At 38.9% G+C, this 20396-nt stretch overlaps 1 protein-coding gene and 2 long non-coding RNA genes across 3 annotated transcripts; 2 read left to right on the forward strand and 1 right to left on the reverse strand.

Moving 5' to 3' along the window:
- Positions 1-1434: 1434 nt before the first annotated feature.
- Positions 1435-11517, forward strand: LOC137139483 (uncharacterized). Its single transcript, XR_010916330.1, has 3 exons — positions 1435-1703; positions 5356-5639; positions 9170-11517. It is a non-coding gene; the product is annotated as an uncharacterized lncRNA (long non-coding RNA).
- On the reverse strand, positions 4255-14003 carry LOC137139484 (uncharacterized). Its single transcript, XR_010916331.1, has 3 exons — positions 12732-14003; positions 9297-9477; positions 4255-5423 (listed from the first exon to the last, which is right to left on the reverse strand). It is a non-coding gene; the product is annotated as an uncharacterized lncRNA (long non-coding RNA).
- On the forward strand, positions 11933-18693 carry gpr157 (G protein-coupled receptor 157). The gene is made up of 4 exons (XM_067526788.1): positions 11933-12637; positions 15598-15811; positions 16135-16329; positions 17433-18693. Exons 1-4 carry the CDS (start codon positions 12261-12263, stop codon positions 17649-17651), a joined length of 1005 nt encoding a protein of 334 aa, XP_067382889.1. The 5' UTR covers positions 11933-12260; the 3' UTR covers positions 17652-18693.
- Positions 18694-20396: the final 1703 nt, after the last annotated feature.

The following is a 20396-nucleotide window of genomic DNA, read 5'->3' on the forward strand; positions in this document are numbered from 1 at the left end:
TCAACTAATGAATTACAGATTTTGCATGATGTGTACCTACAATTTGTACTGGCTGATATGAACAAAGATGCTCCAGTACCAGTAGTGGGTTTTCCTATAAGGGCAGATTTATAGGTAAAAGGGCAAAAAGCATTCAATACGCCTGCCTATAATATACAAACTATAAAGGGCTTAAAACAGGTAAGCATAAACCTTGACTTGATGCATGCAGCTCTTAATTTTACACCAGAGGACGAAGGATCACAGGGTTCAATTGTGGGCCCAGGCAGAACAATGTCCCGTTAAATAAAAAAAAAATAAAAAAAGCTTTACTCCTGCAGTGAGAAGCAGAGAGCGCTGCACTGCTGCAGAGAACAGCCAAGATGCTGATGCCTCAAAGACACAGAATTTATAATGGAGCCATCATTATCCATACAAAGCCCATGCAGTGCATTGCAAACGTCATTGAATACTCGGAAGTGTACCCCCAACTGTGTTTTTGTGAAGTAAAGACATTGCAGAAAGAGAAGTTAAACCTTATTGGCTGACTAAATGATAGATGATCTCACTCTTGCAGAGTTGTGCAACGCACAAAAGACAAATTTGTTTGGTCAAGATATTCCTATATTTTAGCGCAGTGCAGAATAGCACTAGTAGCGCAGTGCATGTTGGGTAATGAAAGGTAATAGGGATTGCAAATTAAGGACTTTTTACAGAAGGGGGTTTTCTACACAAGAGACTTGAGTCTTTGAGCAAGTTTAGACATGGCAGCTTTTAGAGCAGTAACACTCACTGATTGCATGATTATTGCTCATTTGTCAAAATGTGTGGTGACACAGTGTGCAACAATGCTGTGCTGTGCTTTGGTTATGTTGATGGATGATATCAAAATAATATGGCTTAACATTCTAATAAATCAATTAGTATGTATTTACTGTATAACTGTGTACAATTGGATGAAAATGATATATTGATTTAAAAAAGGCAACCAAACCTTCAGAGTTTCTGAACACACATTAGAATTTAAATTAAACAGAGTTAAATACTGATTTTTGCTACACATAACCGGAGAAATTCTTCCTGACATTTTCAGAAAAATGTTGATTTATTTAGAGTTATTGTGACAAGTTTCAAAGCACACAGGAGGAGGTGTCCTCCCTGTGGAGCAAACTGTTCCTCATTGAGATAAGAGCACACTAATTTCTCAAAGCAGCTTTTCCTGTGGAGTTAAAATGAATAAAAAGAGAGGGGGACTTATGTTTGCATGGAGGGGGTCTCTCCTGTGAGGAGTCCTTTACACTGATGATTCTCAGGGGGGTTAGCGGGGGGGTTACTGAGGAGGACGGAGGAGAGGAGGGTGGACTGAGAATGTGGACACACATTGACCCTGGAGGTTGTGTTCCCCTTTAAAAGTCCCATCCCACTCAGATACGCAGAGCTCATGCAGGATCTGCTGCGGCAGTGGGGGAACACTGCTGAGCTGTGCAGTTTATGCTGCCAGCAAGCGTGCAAAGAAGAGGAGGGGGAGCAAGCGCGTACAGGATGAGGGGGAGTGCGGGAGAGAGAGAGAGAGTACAAACAATGTCATTCTGTTCAGGAGGCAATGCTGCAGTCAACTTTACCGCGCCATGAAAGCACATCACCAGCAACCAGAAGGCTCAGAGTGAGTGCAGAGAAGTTTTCCTCCTCTCCTCCCTGAGTGTGATGCGGACCAAGACTCATCTGTAGGTATTCCTTTATTTTCTCTTTAGTCTTATTTACCTTGTATGTTGTCTCCTTAAACATCTACCTCTTTACAACGGATAGCATACTTCTTAAATTAGCCTTACTGGAGTTAATATATGTATGTCGTGCGCATGCTTGTGGCGGTGAAGCTCCTGGCTGCTTCTGTCTCGTCAGTTTCAGCCTCCTCTGCACCAGCAATAACCAGGCAGCAGCCAGACAGTCAGTCAGTTAGCAGTCAGGCTGCCATGCTCCCTCATCCATGTTTAACACATGGTAAAGGCTGGAAATAGCAGCCGGCATGTCAGATAGCGGCTGAGTGAGTGGACTCGCTATTTGAAATAAGGATAAAAACCTAACCTGGATGCAAAGAGTTTTTGCGAGACTTTTATCTGCTGACTTAGCTTTCAAGAGAGTGCAGATAGTCCCAGCTCTCTACTTTTCTATGCTAGTTGTAGGTTTATATTTAGCAACATTTGTTATGAATATGATACTGGAAACAGTTGTATTGTGTCAGTGGTCCTGTGCTTTCGGTGCCTGAGTGCTGAAATGGGGAAATGAGAATGAGGCTACAGTGGCCTGCATGGGACAGAGGACTGTGGTGCAGTCATGAATTTGAGCTTTACCTACTAAGACTTTTCTGCCATAATACAAGTAAATACCAGGGCAGAGTGCAGCTCTTCAAAGATTTTGTTGACAGTTTGGCTGTTGGTGTATGCATCTGTATAAAAACACAAATAAAAAGGCCTCTTGGAGCAGAACCACTCTTACACTTGGTCATTTCACTGCAGCAGGAGCACCAGTCTATCAGCAACACTCTAAAAGTCATTGTTGCTACTTTTGTCTTTTATGTTATATCGCAGAGGTATAGTCAACATGGGGCATTTTCAAAGGCCATGTAAAAATAGTTTATGGGGTAAAAAAAGATTCATATTGAAGTGAATCAGTATCCACACTGAAACCAGTCTGAGAGGTCTGGATGATGAATCCAGCAAGTCGTCTCAGGTTCAGTCAGCTGTAAGTTCACCTCAGGTAACTGTGCTAAGACCTTGAAACCGGCCCTGCATCGTCAGCTGTCTCTTTGTGAAGCGAAAGTCCAGAGCATCTCTCTGGCCTTTAGATTTCCCCCAAGTGCAAGCAAGCAATTTTGAAGGAACAGAGTGATAACAAATTGTACTAAAGGTCCGCGCCACATGCGGAGACTGTCATTGTCTCAGAACATCTGCAGTTCTCCTACTTACACTTTCATTGAGGGTGGGTGCTGCTCTGCCAGAAAGGGAAATTGCCGCACTCACCTGATGTTCCTTGCACCTCACTTCTGCCCTCCCCCCACCTTCCACCCTCTTTCCTTTTCTTCCCCCCTCCTCCTTCCTTGTCTACAATTTCTCTACTGTAGTCTCCCTCAAAGGTACAGTTGCCCAGCACAGCACCTCACCGGCATGCTTTGCACCTCCATGATCCATCCCCCTCCACCCCTCCTCCTTTTTTCTGCACTTACCCACTTCTCCCCTGCTGAAAAAGTATGCAGCACATGCTCTCACCATCTTCCTTCAGCAATTTGCCTGAGTGAATAGAAAGAGAAAAGAGAGGAAGAGACACTAGAGAGAGAGAGAGAGAGAGAGAGAGAGAGAGAGAGAGAGAGAGAGAGAGAGAGAGAGAAAAGCCAAAGCCCGCAAGCCAGCAGCAAAGCAGCAATCCTGCAGTGTCCTGCAGCAGCTGTGTTCCTGCAGTACTGGCCTCTAATAGCACACACACACACACAGAGAGAGAGAGAAAACGAGAGCGAGCAAGAACCATAAGGTTGTACATTAAGATTATCATTCTTTCTCAGACACGGTCTTTTAGTCATGTGACACAGTGATGGTAAATGTGACAGAGAGCATGCTGCCTCACTTTGGACTGGACTGAGATGAGTTTAAAGACAGACAAAAATAAAGACACACACACTTTCCCACTGAGCTAAAAAGGTAATGGTGAGATTCACTGGTTGACCCCCCCACCCCCACCCCCACCCCTCCCCTCTGGTGGTGCATTGTCCCGTTCTAGCACTCCAGTTCTGGTGATGTAATCAATGCAGCAAGCTTTGAACTTGCTGGGCTAGAGGTTCCTTAGCCCCTGACTAACACAGATGTGAGGTGAGGCCTCAGCTGCAGTCTATGTCCCAGGCAGGACGTTGAATAAATTACAGTTTTATGTGATGACTTGAAGTCCAAAAAAATATTCTCTGTGAGTGGGCTAGTGGACTGTCCATATTTCACTCTTGTGTGATCAGATAGTTCATGCTCCCATGAATTAAGAACAAACTCAGTTGCTAAATCTACGGCGGGCACTTTGTCAAAATGCTGCTGTGCAATGCCGCATCACCACTTACAAACAAAACGGCAACTATCTGCAGGCAAGTATGAACTCTTCTGCTGTTTAACAAAGTTCACCTGCTTTTCTTTTTGCTGTCAACAGGAAAATGACAAACCGCCAAGCAGAGCTAAAAGTGCTTTGAGTTATTTATTGGTGTAACATCATAGTGACTTTGCTCTTTCATTGATAAGGTCATCAGTCTGTTCATGGGCTACAGTGGAGAGCAGCACCAGTGATGTACAGTACAGTGCTTTAAAGATGTTCAGACAGCCAGACTCAGACCATATTGTAGCAGGTGAGTTTTGCTGAGCTGGTTCCTGCTGCTGCAATCAGAATCTGCCTAGTGATCAACTTCCACTACAGCAGTGATGAACTAGCATCATCCCTCCTCTTGTAAAAAATCAACAACAAAAAAAACAAAACAACCAGCATCAGAACAGCTGGGATGGTTATGATTCTGCACATTTGGTGCACTTTAACATATCAGTAATTAAATAGCACGGAATGTACATTTGTATAAATAATAAGCAGTGTATCTGTCGTATCCATATGAGGATTTGAAATAAAATTAGAATTCTGATTTTACTTTGAACTTCTCCACTCTGGGAAAATATTAATATTTCACAGGTTTTCCAAATCTGTCTATGCTTTCACTAAGATCATATAACTTCTGGTGATGGACTTTATCTGTAACTCATGTGGCCTAGAGTTGATTACAGGTACAATGATTTCATGAATCAGCAGCTTTCATTAGAACGCTGTGCAGGTGCTCGGTTACAGCTTCTATAAACTATTAATTCTGCTGTGTTAAAGATTAAGTGGGACTACTTGCTCATATGAGTATGACTGAACAGGTTTACTGTAGCTGAATGTAAAAGATTAAATTTAGCTTTAAACTGTAAAAAATAAGGTACTTTGTATTAGCCAGGAAAGACAACAACACTGTGAACTGCTTCCACCCACTGGGCAGAGAGGGTGAAAAGAGAAAGAAGTCACTGCCTTTGCGCAAACAGGACTGCTTTATAATCTAAGACATAACAAAGATGATCTGACAAGTTAGTCCAATTAAAAAATGCTATTCTCTGTAACATTTCCTGTCAGTTGCCCTGATCTTTCACATCATCTCATCAACTCTACTTAACCATCTCACACACAGAATAATAATGTAACTCCATCATGTGTTTAAGTGTTCAAAGTGAAAGCTGTGTATGCTAACCCTACTGAAGCAGGCTGAGTCATGCTGGGTCTTTTCTGGGTTTCCCCCCTCTCTTATCCTCTGCTCCTCCCCCTTTGGTCTAGGAGCAGGCTCATACAGCCAGTCCGGCTGTTGATGTCGTGTTGGAACATGCCTTGACTTGTTGTGCTGCCTGAGTGAAGCAGAGAGACAGCCACAGCAGGAGAGAGAGAGAGAGAGAGAGAAAAAGAGAAGAGGCTTGTGGTCAACAGTTTGCCAGTGTGAAGTGACCCTCACCATACAAGTACTTGACAGAACCTGTGGACAGTGGCCTGTCGTTGTCACCACGAGAGTGCAGCTACTAGAGACAAGAGTGGATGGTGGACATTCTCTGCTTCCTCGCTGCTTGGTGAGTTTCAAAACTGTGTGTGAATAAAAAACTCCAACATAACATAACACTCCTGTCAATGTTTAGATTAATTGTTACTGCAAAAAGGAGCCTTGCACACCTTCAGATTATCTCACTCAGGCCAGTAAGATGATTAAATAATTATTAAGAACATGTTAATTCGAAAGCATACAGCTCTCTGTGTTGTGAAAGCGTCCAAGCAGAGTCTTGATGGTAACATGATGCCATGGTAACTATACAAAAGGTAACCGAATGCAGAAAATGGTGATACACCCAGTCACACAGTGCTCCGCACGGACATAGCATCACCAGTGACCATTTCACAAGTCTGCAGGGAACCGAAGATTACTGTCTGACCGGAGCTTGAGCCTCAGAGAGAAAGAAAGTTGCTTTTGTGTTGTTTAGGCCTCTATTCAGAATAAAAACATTTTTTTCAGGACACCATACAAACCACATATATTTCCTGAAACACAAGAGGCCTAAGAGATAAATAATCAGTATCTGGTTAAATACAGTTAAGAGACAAAGTTGCACAGGACAACACAACTGGAGACAAAGCTGATTGACAATAGGACAGTATAATAATTTGACAGTAGGTTCAAATGGGTTTTAAAAGACAAGCATTACAAGACTTGGAGACAGGAATCCTCAATAGATTACACACTCTGTACAAAGAAAAACAGATAAAGTCAACCGTTGTAGCAGACAGGGCAGTATGTCATACATAATCACAACTTGTTAATGATTAGCTCTGCTTTAAAAAAAAAGTCATATGGGCCCATCAAAACTCAAATACATTAATCACTCAGGTGACTTAAATGATAAACATTTAGTGTCCGATAGAGTATGATGTGTGTGTTTTACCTGTGTGTGGTCAAGTAAGCAGATAGTTACTAGAGCAACTGTGTTTTCTATTAACCAGGGATAGTGAGAACTGTATGTTAGAACTCAGGAATACTGAATTATTAACACAGTGCAATCTGACTGACACAAAACCCATGAACTGGGTTACTTTTACTCATTTTCTATCATCTTTAAAATGCCTCTGGTGGTGGTTTTGATTAGTTCATTTGAAATTAAGGCATACAAGAAGCTAAATCAATATACAAACTTTATAAAACTCATAAGCGGTTGCTAAGCTCAAGCTCCAGGCTTGGAAGGCGTGTCATGTGTAGCATTGTTCAGAACCTGGCACTACAGTAAATACTAATGTCATTGTTTGCCATAAGATGATTAGGTCTTTGGAATGGGACTGGAGCTGGGAGGCATGACTGTTAGAGCATTAGCTGACACTTGAACAACCTTGATATGCACAATTGAAAAAAACAAGAAGGGGTGAGGATGCTGGGAATGTTGTGTTTTGTTTACCATCTGAGGCTTTGACAACAAAGGGATCCAGCATATTTAGGAAGTATATGTTGATCTGGGGTTTTTGGTCTATATTGTACAAGTGTGTTTACGATTGGTGTTGGGTCCCAAATCCACAATGTTTCTGAGGCTGTACATTGAATGCTGTAGATTTATGAAGGTTGTAACAACAGAGTAGTTACTTCAACAAATGCAACACCTAAGTTGCTGAGTCAAATTACTAAAATGATACTTATCTATCATCTAACACATACTATACAACAAGCTTCAGAAATGCAATGATGTTCAATGTCATGCCTGGACATTTGGCATATAACACATGCATATATAACAAATATATCTAAAAATATATATAATATATATAAGTATAAATCTTTAAGTAGTACTAATTAATTAAAATCTAATTAAAATGTTTTAAATTAAGACTATCAAATCAAAGAAGAGGTACACAATCCTCTACTGGTGTCACTTTCAGTATCAGGCCAAGCAAGATCGCTTTTTGTTGTATATTGTTCATTCATTTGTTTGATTAAGTTTGTTTGATTAATTCAATTGACAACATTATTTTTTTTAATTGTGAAAATTCTCTTTTCTATTGTGTGACTGTAGGCTGGTTTTTACGTAGTCATGAACAACATGACATATGAAGACATCACTATGTTAATTTTTATTTCTGATATTTTCAGATAATTACTTGAAAAATGAATTGCCCTAAGCCCATTTTTTTAATCTTATTTGCACCAGTATGTCACACATGGTGCATGAGCACATTTGGTGATAAATATGTCCTTTTCTGGGACAAACACCATGTTCATATATGATCAACTTTTATATTAAAATATATACTTACATCCTATATTAAAGTCATTTAATCAAAATAATTCCTTGATAAATATAATTGGTGAAATTTGTTTGCTTGTAGCACAGGAACAGCAAGACAAAAATCTGTCAGTAAAGCTGAGCCCAGCTTGAGGCCTGACATATTTGTAGACAGGTTTGTGAGTTGAGGCTCACTGCTGCTCCTGCTGCTGTTTGCTGTGTGAAGCACTGAAGCAACTAGTCATTCATTTGGCAAACTAAGAATTGTTTTCTCTAGCATTCCTCAATCCTGTATTAGGGATTATATCAAGCCTTGAGCAGGAAGGAATTCCTGTCATCAGGTGCTCAGCGAGCAAAGACTCAAAGAGACAGGGACACAGCCACCTGGCATCTGAGAACAGGCCAAAAGGTGTCTTTGTGTTTGTGGAGATCACTATGTGTGCATGTGATACAAGCACAGAAAAAAAAATATTTAGTAGTAGTACTACAAAGAAATTTCTTAGAAGTATCTCAATTCTTTCTTTGACATCAGATAAAGGTCAAAATAGTCAAACCCACCATCAATTGAGGAATCTCCAGTTATAAAACCAAACATGCCTCACAAAAGACAGCAAAAGCAAGCACGAAGGGCTACAAATAGCCTCACCGTGGACTTCAACAGTAATAATACAACAGACAGACAATGTTTATCCATCTGTATTTTCCAAGCATCACTTCTGACATCTCTCCCTTAGAACTCTCTCTCTTCCCTCATTTGCTAATGACTGCAGATTGCTCTCTTGTATTCATGTGTTCCTGTCAGTGAAGCAGAGTCCACAGGGAGAAGACAGTATGGAATGGTCAGCCAGCCCAAAATAGCACTGCAGTGAGCAAAAACAACTGAATCTGATGGATTTTAGTTGTCCTGTTGGTACATAAACCCACACAGGGACACAGTGACATTACATGGCATTCATGGAAACAGAGAGAGACACATACAAATAGATGAGAGCTATATCAAACTGAGCTTTTTGTTGCAAAATCATGAGTCACTGCATGTCTATTCTTAGTTCGGGGGTGTTTGTGTCTGCCCAACTTGTGTGGACTTAAAGTGATGCTGCACAAAGGGCTAAAACAGTATCGAGAATCTCTCTGGGAACAAGCTTCAGGTCACTTTTAGCAATATAGACTTATCAATGCTTCACAGTTATGTAAAGATGAGGAAGGCAGGGGACTGTGGCTTTTAAAATCTTAAGTTGAAATCCCTAGGATTTATTTTACGTTTACTTAATAAAATTATCTGGACAGATTAGGTTTAATCCATAAACACATTGTTACAATATTATTTCCTACTTCTCTTATAGAGTTTCTGGCTGTTGACGTGGGACCACAGCACCATTGGGGGCTTTTAGTGTGAGGCTGTTGCCTTCCAACAACCACCACCACAACACTGGACAGGAAATGCGTGAGCACCCATAGTGCCAGACTCACAGCAGAGATCAGTCAGGAACCTGCTGAGCAGAGGGACGGATGATCAGCTGGATGCGGCTGCTGTGGGTGTTTCTCTGGCAGTGTCTTAGCTGGTTGTTGTGAGGAGTGAGAACGAAGCAATCAGCAAGTATACTGCCGCAGAAATTCTTCGCAATAAGAGGCCCTGGGATCACAGTTGTTGCTGGGAGGAAAACGAGAAGGAGGAAATACTTGAATCAGCAATATAGCAAACAAGGATCCTGCCGCTACTGTAGGTTTTACAGGTGCACTGACACTATAGAAATTAACAAGTACTGAAGAGCCTATACAGAATTGGAAATAGAGCAACTGAGAGCATGGCCTTTTTGCGTAATGCCTCCACAGTATTTACAATTGGATCAAAGCATCAAACTTCCACAGGGTATTTCTTTAATGGTCGTCTGCTGCCACCTTGTGATGGAAAACAGCCTCCCAGCATGCTTTGTTCATCAAACACTGCAGCAATTTGAAAACCTACTTTTGATTTTCATTCATCCTAATTTTTTACATTCAGCATAAAATACCATTCATTCTGAAAATGTGGCTTGGCTTTCTATGGCTTCCGATTCCTTATTTTTCAGTTGCAAATGCATGTTTCTTTTGTCTACAAATGCACTTTTGCTTCATGAATTTTGCCAACACATATTAGCAAAGTGAATTGATTATTATCAATCGTAGCAAAATTATTTCCTTATTTCATAAATTATAAGCAGAGGACAATTAAAATAAGGGTGATGTAAAGACTAATTTGCTGTGTTTGTGTTTAGTGTACAAAACTTGTATACACCAGTTTGGAACAAGTAAAAGCCCTTTGCGACCCAAAAATGATGTTGCCATGTGAACACAGTAGATCTAATGGGTTCAGATGGGCCAGAATGGCCTGGATGCCAGGCCACTCTAATATAGGCGTTCCCAGCTACACACAAACCAAAAGTAAATGCATAATTTAAGTTGGTTTTTTTTATTTTAAGTATTTAAATCACACAATTTTTAGGCATATTCTTGGCAATACTTGATGGAAAATTGTGAGTTTTATGTGGGTCATGTTTGATTCTCATAATGATAAATGCAGATGTGTTTGCTGCAGACTGCAAGAAAAAGATCAACATGTCACTGCATTGCTGCAAATACAAAAGGAGTTTGCAGGTTATTTGGGCTGCGGCAATGCAGAAGCAGTAAAATCCCACTCTCATACAAGGTCACTGATTTATGGCTTTAGACCTCTCTACTCTTCAGCTCCATGGCAAACCCTCGTCACAGCAGACATTACTTATTACTCAAAAATGTCACAGATGTTCACTTATAATGGGCGGCCTTAAGCCCAGTGAACTGTTTGACAACAAGAAAATTTACTTTAAGGAAAAAGGTGACCATGGGCTGGACATTTTAATTACATGTGTTTACCATTTAACAGTTCGTTATTTTGCCAGTATGGTGCAGCCGTCCTCATTTTCTATGTGTTATTGTTTTCTAGCTTTTTAAATCCGATATTTAGTATGCATAATGGTAAAGTATGTTCTATTAACAAAACTGTGCATTCAATTTTGATAATATGTTAATGATTACGGAACAATTTACTAAACGAAAATGCCAATTGATCACTAATCACAGGTCCCAAAACTGATTAATTCACAACCAATTTCTGTTTGGTAAAATTGTAAATTTTACATCTTGAGGTTCCAGGAAATTGGTTGGAAAAAACAAGCAGATAATGATTTGGGTCCTGGAGATATTTAGTGGCGATATTTATTTTTTTTCAGAAGACTAAAACAAAATAAAATAGTGACAAAATTTGATTTTTGCAATTTTAATGATAAGAGTTTTTTTAAAATAAGTGCTAGACTAATGGCAGGCACTACTTAACAAATAATTTTTCGAGTCAACAACTCAAAGATTCCAGACAAATAATATTACATGTTATTGATCCTTATGCCTCAATACTGTTTCCCAATCATTTTGAACTTTTATTTATTTTATTTATTTTTTAACAAGGCTCTAATAGGCCTTGCACAAATGTATTTTAAAGTGAATTTAATTCATTTCAATCATATATGGCGTGATTAATCTTTTTAGAAACTCAGATTATCTGTGTTTTGTCTTTTTGACTTTAGGTACTGTAGAGTTAGTTATTTGTATTATTTTTTTTTATTAGCTCACATCAATGGGTCCGGGGTTGCCAAAACCAATGAGAATGACCATAAATGAACACAAAACTGGACACAAAAAAGTGGCTGGATGGTTTGTGGTCATTCTGCGTCTTCATAATTCCGGCGTCTGGTGTTCTTGCTGTGTCATAATCAATCAATCAATCAATGGATGTAGTTGTTATATATATATATATATATATATATATATATATATATATATATATATATATATATATATATATATATATATATATATATACACACACACACACACACACACACACACATATATACATATACATATATACAAATATATATATGGATACCCTAAGCGGAATACAAACATATTTTAATATGGTGTCATCTGTTCATGTGACAATCTCTGACGCTGTAGCTCTACACACACACACACACACACACACACACACAATTTGACACATTTGAGCTAAAATAGACCTGCCTATTACCAGCTGACTGTGACTTCTGCTTTGGGTTCCGGTTGGCGCTGCGACGACAAAACAAAATAGACGAGGCGGGGAAAGAGGTGTTATAGCCTGAAGGAAAAGTGTTATGTGGCTTCCTTAGAAACTAATGTAAAGTGTGTTAAGTTAATCGTATGGTGTTCGAATCTGTGTTTTATTGTCGCCTGGAAAATCACGTGAAGAGAGTATAGTAACATTCAAAAAGTAGCTCATGTGAAGTAGTCTGCTCGTCGGAAGAGTGTTTGCAAACACTAGCGCGTTAAACAGGAGATGTGTGCATTTCTGAAATAATAGCTTGTATCTAGTAACACGAAACGATGCAGGGCCAAAACCACACAGTCGTTTACTTGTCGGAACAAGTGATCATTTTAATTTCGTGTGCTCTGTCGTTTATGGGGTCTTCTCTGGTCATCCTCACCTACATTATTTGGCCAGATCTGAGGACAACTCCGAGGAAACTCCTGGTCTACCTGTCGGTGTCTGACTGGCTGTCCGCCGTCTCCTACGCGTTCGGAGTCTGGAAAGTTTTCAAAACCGACTCGGTGGAGTGCATCGTTCAAGGGGCGATATCTACTTTCGCCAACACCAGCTCCTTTTTCTGGACAGTGGCCATTGCGGTTTACCTGTATGTTTTCATCGTAAGATCCAGCCAAAGACTTGCCGACCGCCTGGTGTTGATGTTCCACCTTGTCAGGTAAGTACGCGGATTGCACGAGACGAGTGACTAGCAAGCGACTAACCGAACTAGAGCTAAACAGTAACATTTAGAAAAAATGTTGCATCTTTACCTTCTTCTGTAGTTTCCACAAACTAGCGTTCACTCTACAACTGTGTCCAATAATAAATAGCTATCAACTTTTCCGGACTCTATCATTGTGCTAGGAACTGCGTTTCTATGGTAACAACAATCGGCTGTAGTATATTAGGTTTGTGGATTCATATATTCCAAAAATCCAGTTGTAGCACACTTGACAAAACACGCAGACAGGATCTGGTGGTTTCTCTCTCTTTACTGCAAAATTACAGACAAACAGTACACTGTTGTTAACATCGTTCTGTCTGGTGTCTCGTCTCAGCGCTATATGACAGTGTGTCGGCGCTGCCTGCAAACTCCCGACCTGAGCATATTTAACACATACTCGTAACAATTGTTTGTTTGTTTGTAAATGTTTGGCACCAATAATGAAACAGCACTACTACAACTTCAGTCCTTACACCTGACATCTTTACAGTTACATGTGATGCAGTTTAGATGTTTCTCAATCAAATGTATCGTACAGGGTCCTAATCCTAATGGCCGAGTTAGCTTAACTGCTACCTTCTCATTGCTAACATCTAACTCGTGCCAACACACTCTGAATGGGAGCAAACGGCCAACTTTCCCACTTTAATCATAACCCTCTGCTTTATATGAAACTTTAATCCTCTATTCCATATCTCGTCAGCTTACCTGCAAAATTACAGACAAACAGTACACTGTTGTTAACATCGTTCTGTCTGGTGTCTCGTCTCAGCGCTATATGACAGTGTGTCGGCGCTGCCTGTAAACTCCCGACAGAAACGCTCGCTAAAGGGTATCTCCCTCTTGTGGCGAACATCGGTAACAACACTTATAAAAGCTCACTATGTTGTCTGTGTGCAGAAGACTGAAGTGCAGATGTCTCAAAATAAGGTAAACTAGCAAATCAAATGTGCCAAAAGAACAGTGTAGAATATGAACTAAGATACAACGGGGTTAAATAACAATATATGTGTTGGGGCTCTAACCTGTTTTAATTCCCTTACACAGTACACAGGAGAAAGTTTTATTTTAGTTTTTGTGTTATACCGGTCAAGTGTGACCATAGAGAGACAAACCAGATAAGCGTGGAAAGTTAGCAGCACTAGGTAAACTACCCCAACAATAAAAACGTTGTTTCCATGGTTACACTTGTGGAGGTCACAAATGGAAATTACTGATGAAGTGCTCAAATAGACATGCAAGTGCTTGCACATGTACACCACCACACATTTACTGTAAAGTACCACTCAAGTTGAAGTATACTGCATACTCTAAACTGATTTCTTAGGGCATGCAGAATGACATATATTACTTAATTGAATTATAGAAATCATAATTATTGATGCATTCAGGTGTAAACATCGACAACAGTATTTTATTATTTAGCTAAAAGTTGACAAGGCTGTATTTTGCTTGTTTGTTCCACACTAGTCAAATCTTAAGTGTCCTTCAAAAATTAAAATAGCAAACCACGACAATAAACTCTGTTTGGCAATAACAGAGATTTGGAACAGAAATGTAAATATTTCATTAACATTTGCTACGTTATATTACTGAGATTACCAAGAATTATTATATTTGATCATTTAATTTATTGTACGAAATGTAAATGTACTAAACAATATAAGGCAGGTCCAAAGTAATGGCCTGTTTAATTATTTTTGAGCAACATTATCCCCTAATAACGATGAGCTGACAGGTAGGTCTAATTGTTATTAGTTACTCCAAATCCAGTTAGTTCCAACAGAACAGTGACAATCACAGCTACACAATTCTCTAGGATGTAGATGTAGTTTCTCAGAAATTATACCTCATTAAACAAGCTAATTTTAAAAAAAGTATATAAGGTTTTTAAATGGTTTAGTAAGCCATTTGTTTTGTTATGAATTACCCTTCGAATGCTCTAAAGAGGCACATATTACACCCTTTGTGTCAGCTTACCTTTTGCACAATAATGACCTGACCATGTTGATGGTGAAGCTATTAGGAGAGTGAGGATTTGCTGCGAAGTAGTGCTGTATAACTAATCTATTTTTAGGCAAGAACAAGAACATTTTCATCACAGGTTTTACCTCAGCACAGTGTCTGTTGTTGTCATTTTAATTCTATAATTTCTTCCGTGCTCCGTTGAATTGAACATCACACAGCAGAGGTATACATAAAACACATTGTTAAGCCCTGAGCATTTGGACATTTATATTTATCATCCATGAACCTTGTTGTAAGTTGATGTTTTAACAAGAAAGCTTTAAGAGGAAACGTTGCTTCTTAAAGTGCTGACATCAGTTTGTGGTTTTGTAATGTTCAAGCATGAAGCAACACTAACTCTGCATTATATGAACCAAAAAACGATAATTTATCAGATGGTGTCACATGTCTTTGCAATATTTGGGGATGTTGATCTAGCCAAAGATTTAGGTACAAAGTCAGTAGAGATGTGCACGCATACACACACACACACACACACAAATCTGAAATTTAAAAAAAAAAATGTATATAGCTACAATAAGTAAAGGTTGACTAGTTGACTTGATAGGAATCACAAAGCCTCTCCAGCTGAAACTTTCATATGAAGCTACCAGCAGAATAATTGTAAAAACAAATTTATCTGCAGTTTCAACTACAAATATTAGAAGAAAATTAGACTATACTGTACAAAACTCACAAATGACTCACATTTAATATCCATGTTTCTTTCTGGATGTCCCACAATTTTTATCTGAAGTTTAAAGACTTTGTGTAGCTTACATAGTTTGGGAGTTTAAATATAACTTTCCTAATTCCTGGACATGTGACACTGTGGAAGTTTGGCAAATTGAGTTTTTAGGAATTGTATACTAGTACACCTACTGTAAAGCCTTTGTTTTGTCTAGCTGGGGCATTCCTCTGGTCATCACTGTTGCAGCTGTGTCACTAAAAAAAATTGGCTACGATGCATCAGAGGTATCGGTGGGCTGGTGCTGGGTCAGGATCCATGCTCATGACCGGTTCCTGTGGATGCTGCTGACTGGAAAGATCTGGGAATTCCTGGCTTACATCACCCTCCCTGTCCTTTATATACTAATAAAAAGACACATCCACATAGCGGTGAGGACCAAACCAGGTTTTTACCTTCTAATTTGTTTTTTGTACGTACAAAGTAAATTTATCTCTGTTTGCTTATGCCACCAATGCAAACAGAAGAATATTACCTATGTTTATTTTTAAAACGTGCTTTATTTTACCATCCCATACAAGCACTTTTTAACATTGAACATATATATTGTTAAATTAATGTTAAATATTTATACAATACATAAACTAAAAAGCACTGTATGAGCACAGTATTCTGTCATATCTACACAACCATCTAAATGTTGTTTTAATAGATAGAAACTTTTATGATATATAAAATGCTCTCTCTGACACAGCATGATGCCCTGTCCGAGTACCGTCCCATTTTGGCCAACAGGCCTCTGTCTCAGTCCTTCTCCTCCATGGCTGATATGAAGCTAACACTCATTCCCATTGTCTTCATCATCCTGCGCATTTGGAGCACAGTACGCTTTATATTACTGCTAGCCGACTCCCCAGTCAGACAAAACCCAGTCCTGGTCACTCTGCATGTGAGTAGATAAGTTTATTTAAAACAAGTAATGTCCAGTAGATATGATATCAACCAATGTTGTTCAGTCTCAGTGTGTATTGTTTATGTGTCCTGTTAATTCAGCTTCTTCCTTGAGACTTTGTTCATGAGTCATTTTGTGTGTATGACAGCAAATAATTGTTGTTGTATATGTGTTCTATCCTTAGTTTATGTGCTGTTAAACTTGTGAGGATGTGATTGCATCCTGTCAAGCCTGTGAATCATCACATAAACACTCATCTCCCACTTTATTAAGGAACAAATGTTCAAGTACTCGTTAATGCAAATATGTAATCAGCCAATCACATGGGAAAGACTCAATGCATTTAGACATGTAGAAATGATAAAGACATTCTGCTGAAGTTCAAACTGAGCATCAGAATGGGGAGGGAGGTCATCTCAGTATTTTAGTACTTGCTGATCCACTGGGTTTTTTATCTAAACCAACTCTAGCATTTACAGAGAATCGTTTGAAAAAATAGAATATCCATTGATATCCATCCCTTAACAACCACAGTGTAGCCATCTATTGAAGGTTACTTAACATGCCATGTCACAAAGTTAAAATCAATTTAAACTGTTTTCTTGAACATGACAATAATTTTACTGTATTCAGATGGCCTCCACAGTCACTAGCTTTATATCCAAAAGAACATCTTTGGGATGTGGTAGAAAGAGAGATGTGCATCACTGATGTGCAACTGATAAATCTGCAGCAACTGGACCAATATTGACCAAAAGAATGTTGCAAACACATTGTGGAATCTATGCTACAGAAACATAAGGCAGTTCTGAAGGCAAATGTGAGTCCAATCTGTAACTGGTAAGCTGTACCTAATAAAGTGGCAGGTGAGTGTACATTGTGGAAACTGATCACGTGTTGACTGATATTGTCGATATTGTGATATTGTGTTGACAAGAAGCACTAAATCTGATAAATCATTAGCTCATCTCACATCATGTTAAGTCTTCATCAGATAATAATAAGAAGGTTTGTGACATTTTCAGGCAGGACATTGGATTTTATTGGCATTACCTATTACTAGTACACTCTCTTTAAAGGCTTTTCTTGTGACCCAACAGGGTATTGGCAACACCTTGCAGGGAGCAGCCAACTGCATCATGTTTGTATTGTTTACTCAACCAATCCGAACTCGCCTCTGCACCACACTATGCCACTGTTCCAAGTGTCGAGCAGAGGTGCAGCAGTCACACGACGTCACTCACAAGCTGCTGCCAGGACAGGACACCTCAAAACAAAGAGAGGAAGACGGGACCAGCCGAGCCCAGACTGATAGATGATGCTTAATTTTGTAGACCAGAAGATTGACAAAGGTTGACATGAAGGGAGCTCCTAACATTAGCATAACAAGTGCTTGCACAGAAGCTTGGAGATTCTACAGGTGGAGGCACCTATGTTACACATTTGTTTGCAGGGTGATGAAAGTGATGCTGACTAAATGCACATCAGCATTTGCTACAATATTTTGTATGTGACATAAAATGCACAACATAAATTTAGTTTTGTAGTTTCACAGATTTTCTGTAAATCAAACTCTGATGATGTTTTTTTGTGCATCTTTTGTAGTTTTAAAAAGTGGAACATTCTTTGAAGGACAGTTGATTCAATGGGCACTGTGTGAACTCACATTCTAAGTTTATCACTGTGAAATTACTATTGCATTTTGTTCCACTGTTTACTGTATTTATGGGGGGAAATACAGTGTTACCCTCTCTTGGAATTATTATTATTATTATTGTTGTTGTTGTTGGTTGTTTGTTTGTTTTACAATATTGAATCATAGTGATTTAATTTGGCTTTTAAAAAGTGAAAGTGAAAACTGATATATACAATTAATCTATATAAATTAATTAAAATAAGCGAGTGCATAAGTATTTATCTCATTAAAGTAACTCCAATTGACCTTTGAAGTCAGAAAGCTGATATCGCCTGAATGTAGTAAATGTGTTTAAAACATAACTTTGATCATTTCTTTTAGATTAATTGTATTTTCAAAGATCCTCATACAGACACTAAAACCAACATTGAATTTGCCCTACTTTCATTTAAATTGGTTAGTTTTCAACTCATTAGCTTATTTGTGTGTGTAGTAGACCTCTGTTAGCCACACACTGCTCCACTCAGTTGTTTGTTTATTCATTCCTAAGCACTTGATCAGGAAGTTGTTAAAAAAGATTCACAAAATTGCCATAACATTGTCCATTGGTTGTGGTTGTGGAGTTGTACATTCAGCATCTGATGGGATGGGAGATGTACATACAACAAAAAACACCACTGGTTGGTTTCAAAAACGCCACAATTAGTGAGACAGACATCATCGGAGTGCAGTAAAGGTGTTTTGAGGGGTGCAGTTAAAATACACCTCTTTGGAAGGTCCAGTCTGCCTGGGTATTGTCTTTACCAGTAACTGGACCTTCCAAAGAAGTGTATTTTAACTGCACCCCTCAAAACACCTTTACTGCACTCCGATGATGTCTGTCTCACTAATTGTGGTGCTTTTGAAACCAACCAGTGGTGTTTTTTGTTTGTTTGTTTTTATTATTAAAAAATCCCAATTACATCAAGGATTCAATGTTGTAAGATGAAAAAAATGTGAAAACTTCCAAGAGGGGTGAATACTTCTGATAGGCACTGTAGCATTTTCTAAGTTCTCACATGTTAAAGAATGTAAGAAAAACTTAATTGATTCTCACTTTGGGTGACAAACATACTGTAGTTTAAACCTTTTGTTCACTAATGTTGGCTTTGTTTTCTGTGAGGAAAACTGAGATCTGATGAGCCACAGTTCATATCAGTACCTATTGATTAAATAGGATAAAAGGTTGTCAAAATATCTACAGAAGCCTCTCCTTCTTGTACTGCACAATGATTCAGGACTCTGTTTCTTCAGTCGCTCTCTATGCTCTGTCATTGTTGTGCTAACATACAGCTAAATGCATTCCTTATTGCAGAACATCTAAGCTTCCACTGGAGTAATAGCACAACATGAGAGCAGTGAATTTAGTCATATTTCTCCAAATATGAATCTATAACCTTAACAGTACTGCTGCTAGTGTGTTTTGACAAGTTTATTTTACAAAATGATCATTGAAATCCACTTTAATTTCATTTTTTACTGTATAACCACTAGGACATTGTGCATATTCAGAAGGTTTGTGTGCAAGAAACATGCTTACATGTCTTTCAGTTATATTCAATTAAATGGTTCACACAAAAACAGCAGATTTATATTTAAAAAATAGAATTATGTTGTCTATTAGTTTTTCAATATTAATTCTTGCCCAACCTGGTGGTAGTTGCAACATTTTAAGGGAGTAGTTGCAAAAGCCTATAAGCATTTGATGTGCAACCAAAATTAACATCACTGTCATTGTGGTCAAGAGGTTCCATGACCTATCATCACATGTCATCCTTCCTCCTTGAAACCCACGTTTTTCTCATAAGCCTCACTTCTTCTTTGACCTCTGCTGCTGTTGGCCTGTTTTCCAGATTTAGTGACAGGCCTAACACATACGAATCCACTGAACTCCACAGGACTCATGAGAGCAACCTACCTTACACCCAAAAAGCCGCTTTCAGTTTCTTTAGCTCCTTTAAATATTGTCTTAAGATCCATTGTGTTTTATTGAGCCCGTTTCTAAACTACATTCAACTAAGAGTCATTACTGCTGTGATAATTGGTAAATGTGAGGGAGGTGAAATTCCACTATGATAATTAATAATTTATTCTTATCGTCATCCTGGTTATTGTTTTGTTTGACTCCCACAGAGGGCAAGTGCTTTATTACAAAGTCTTGTAGGTGGCATCATTGTAAGTGGATTTATGGATCTTGTGTTCCCTTTGTGGCTCTGAAGAATCAGTCAAAGCAGAACTGGAAATTGGTGTATTAATCCTTTGTATCAGGTCAGATAGGCTTTTCCTTACTCTGAAACAAAACCATAGAAGTATTACTGAACAGGGCACTCAGGCACAGGCCTACTGGTCCAAGGGGTCTGGTGATCTCTGTTCGACATTTTTTGCAGTA

This window comes from Channa argus, chromosome 13 (assembly GCF_033026475.1).
Source record: "Channa argus isolate prfri chromosome 13, Channa argus male v1.0, whole genome shotgun sequence".
Taxonomy (NCBI): Eukaryota; Metazoa; Chordata; class Actinopteri; order Anabantiformes; family Channidae; genus Channa; species Channa argus.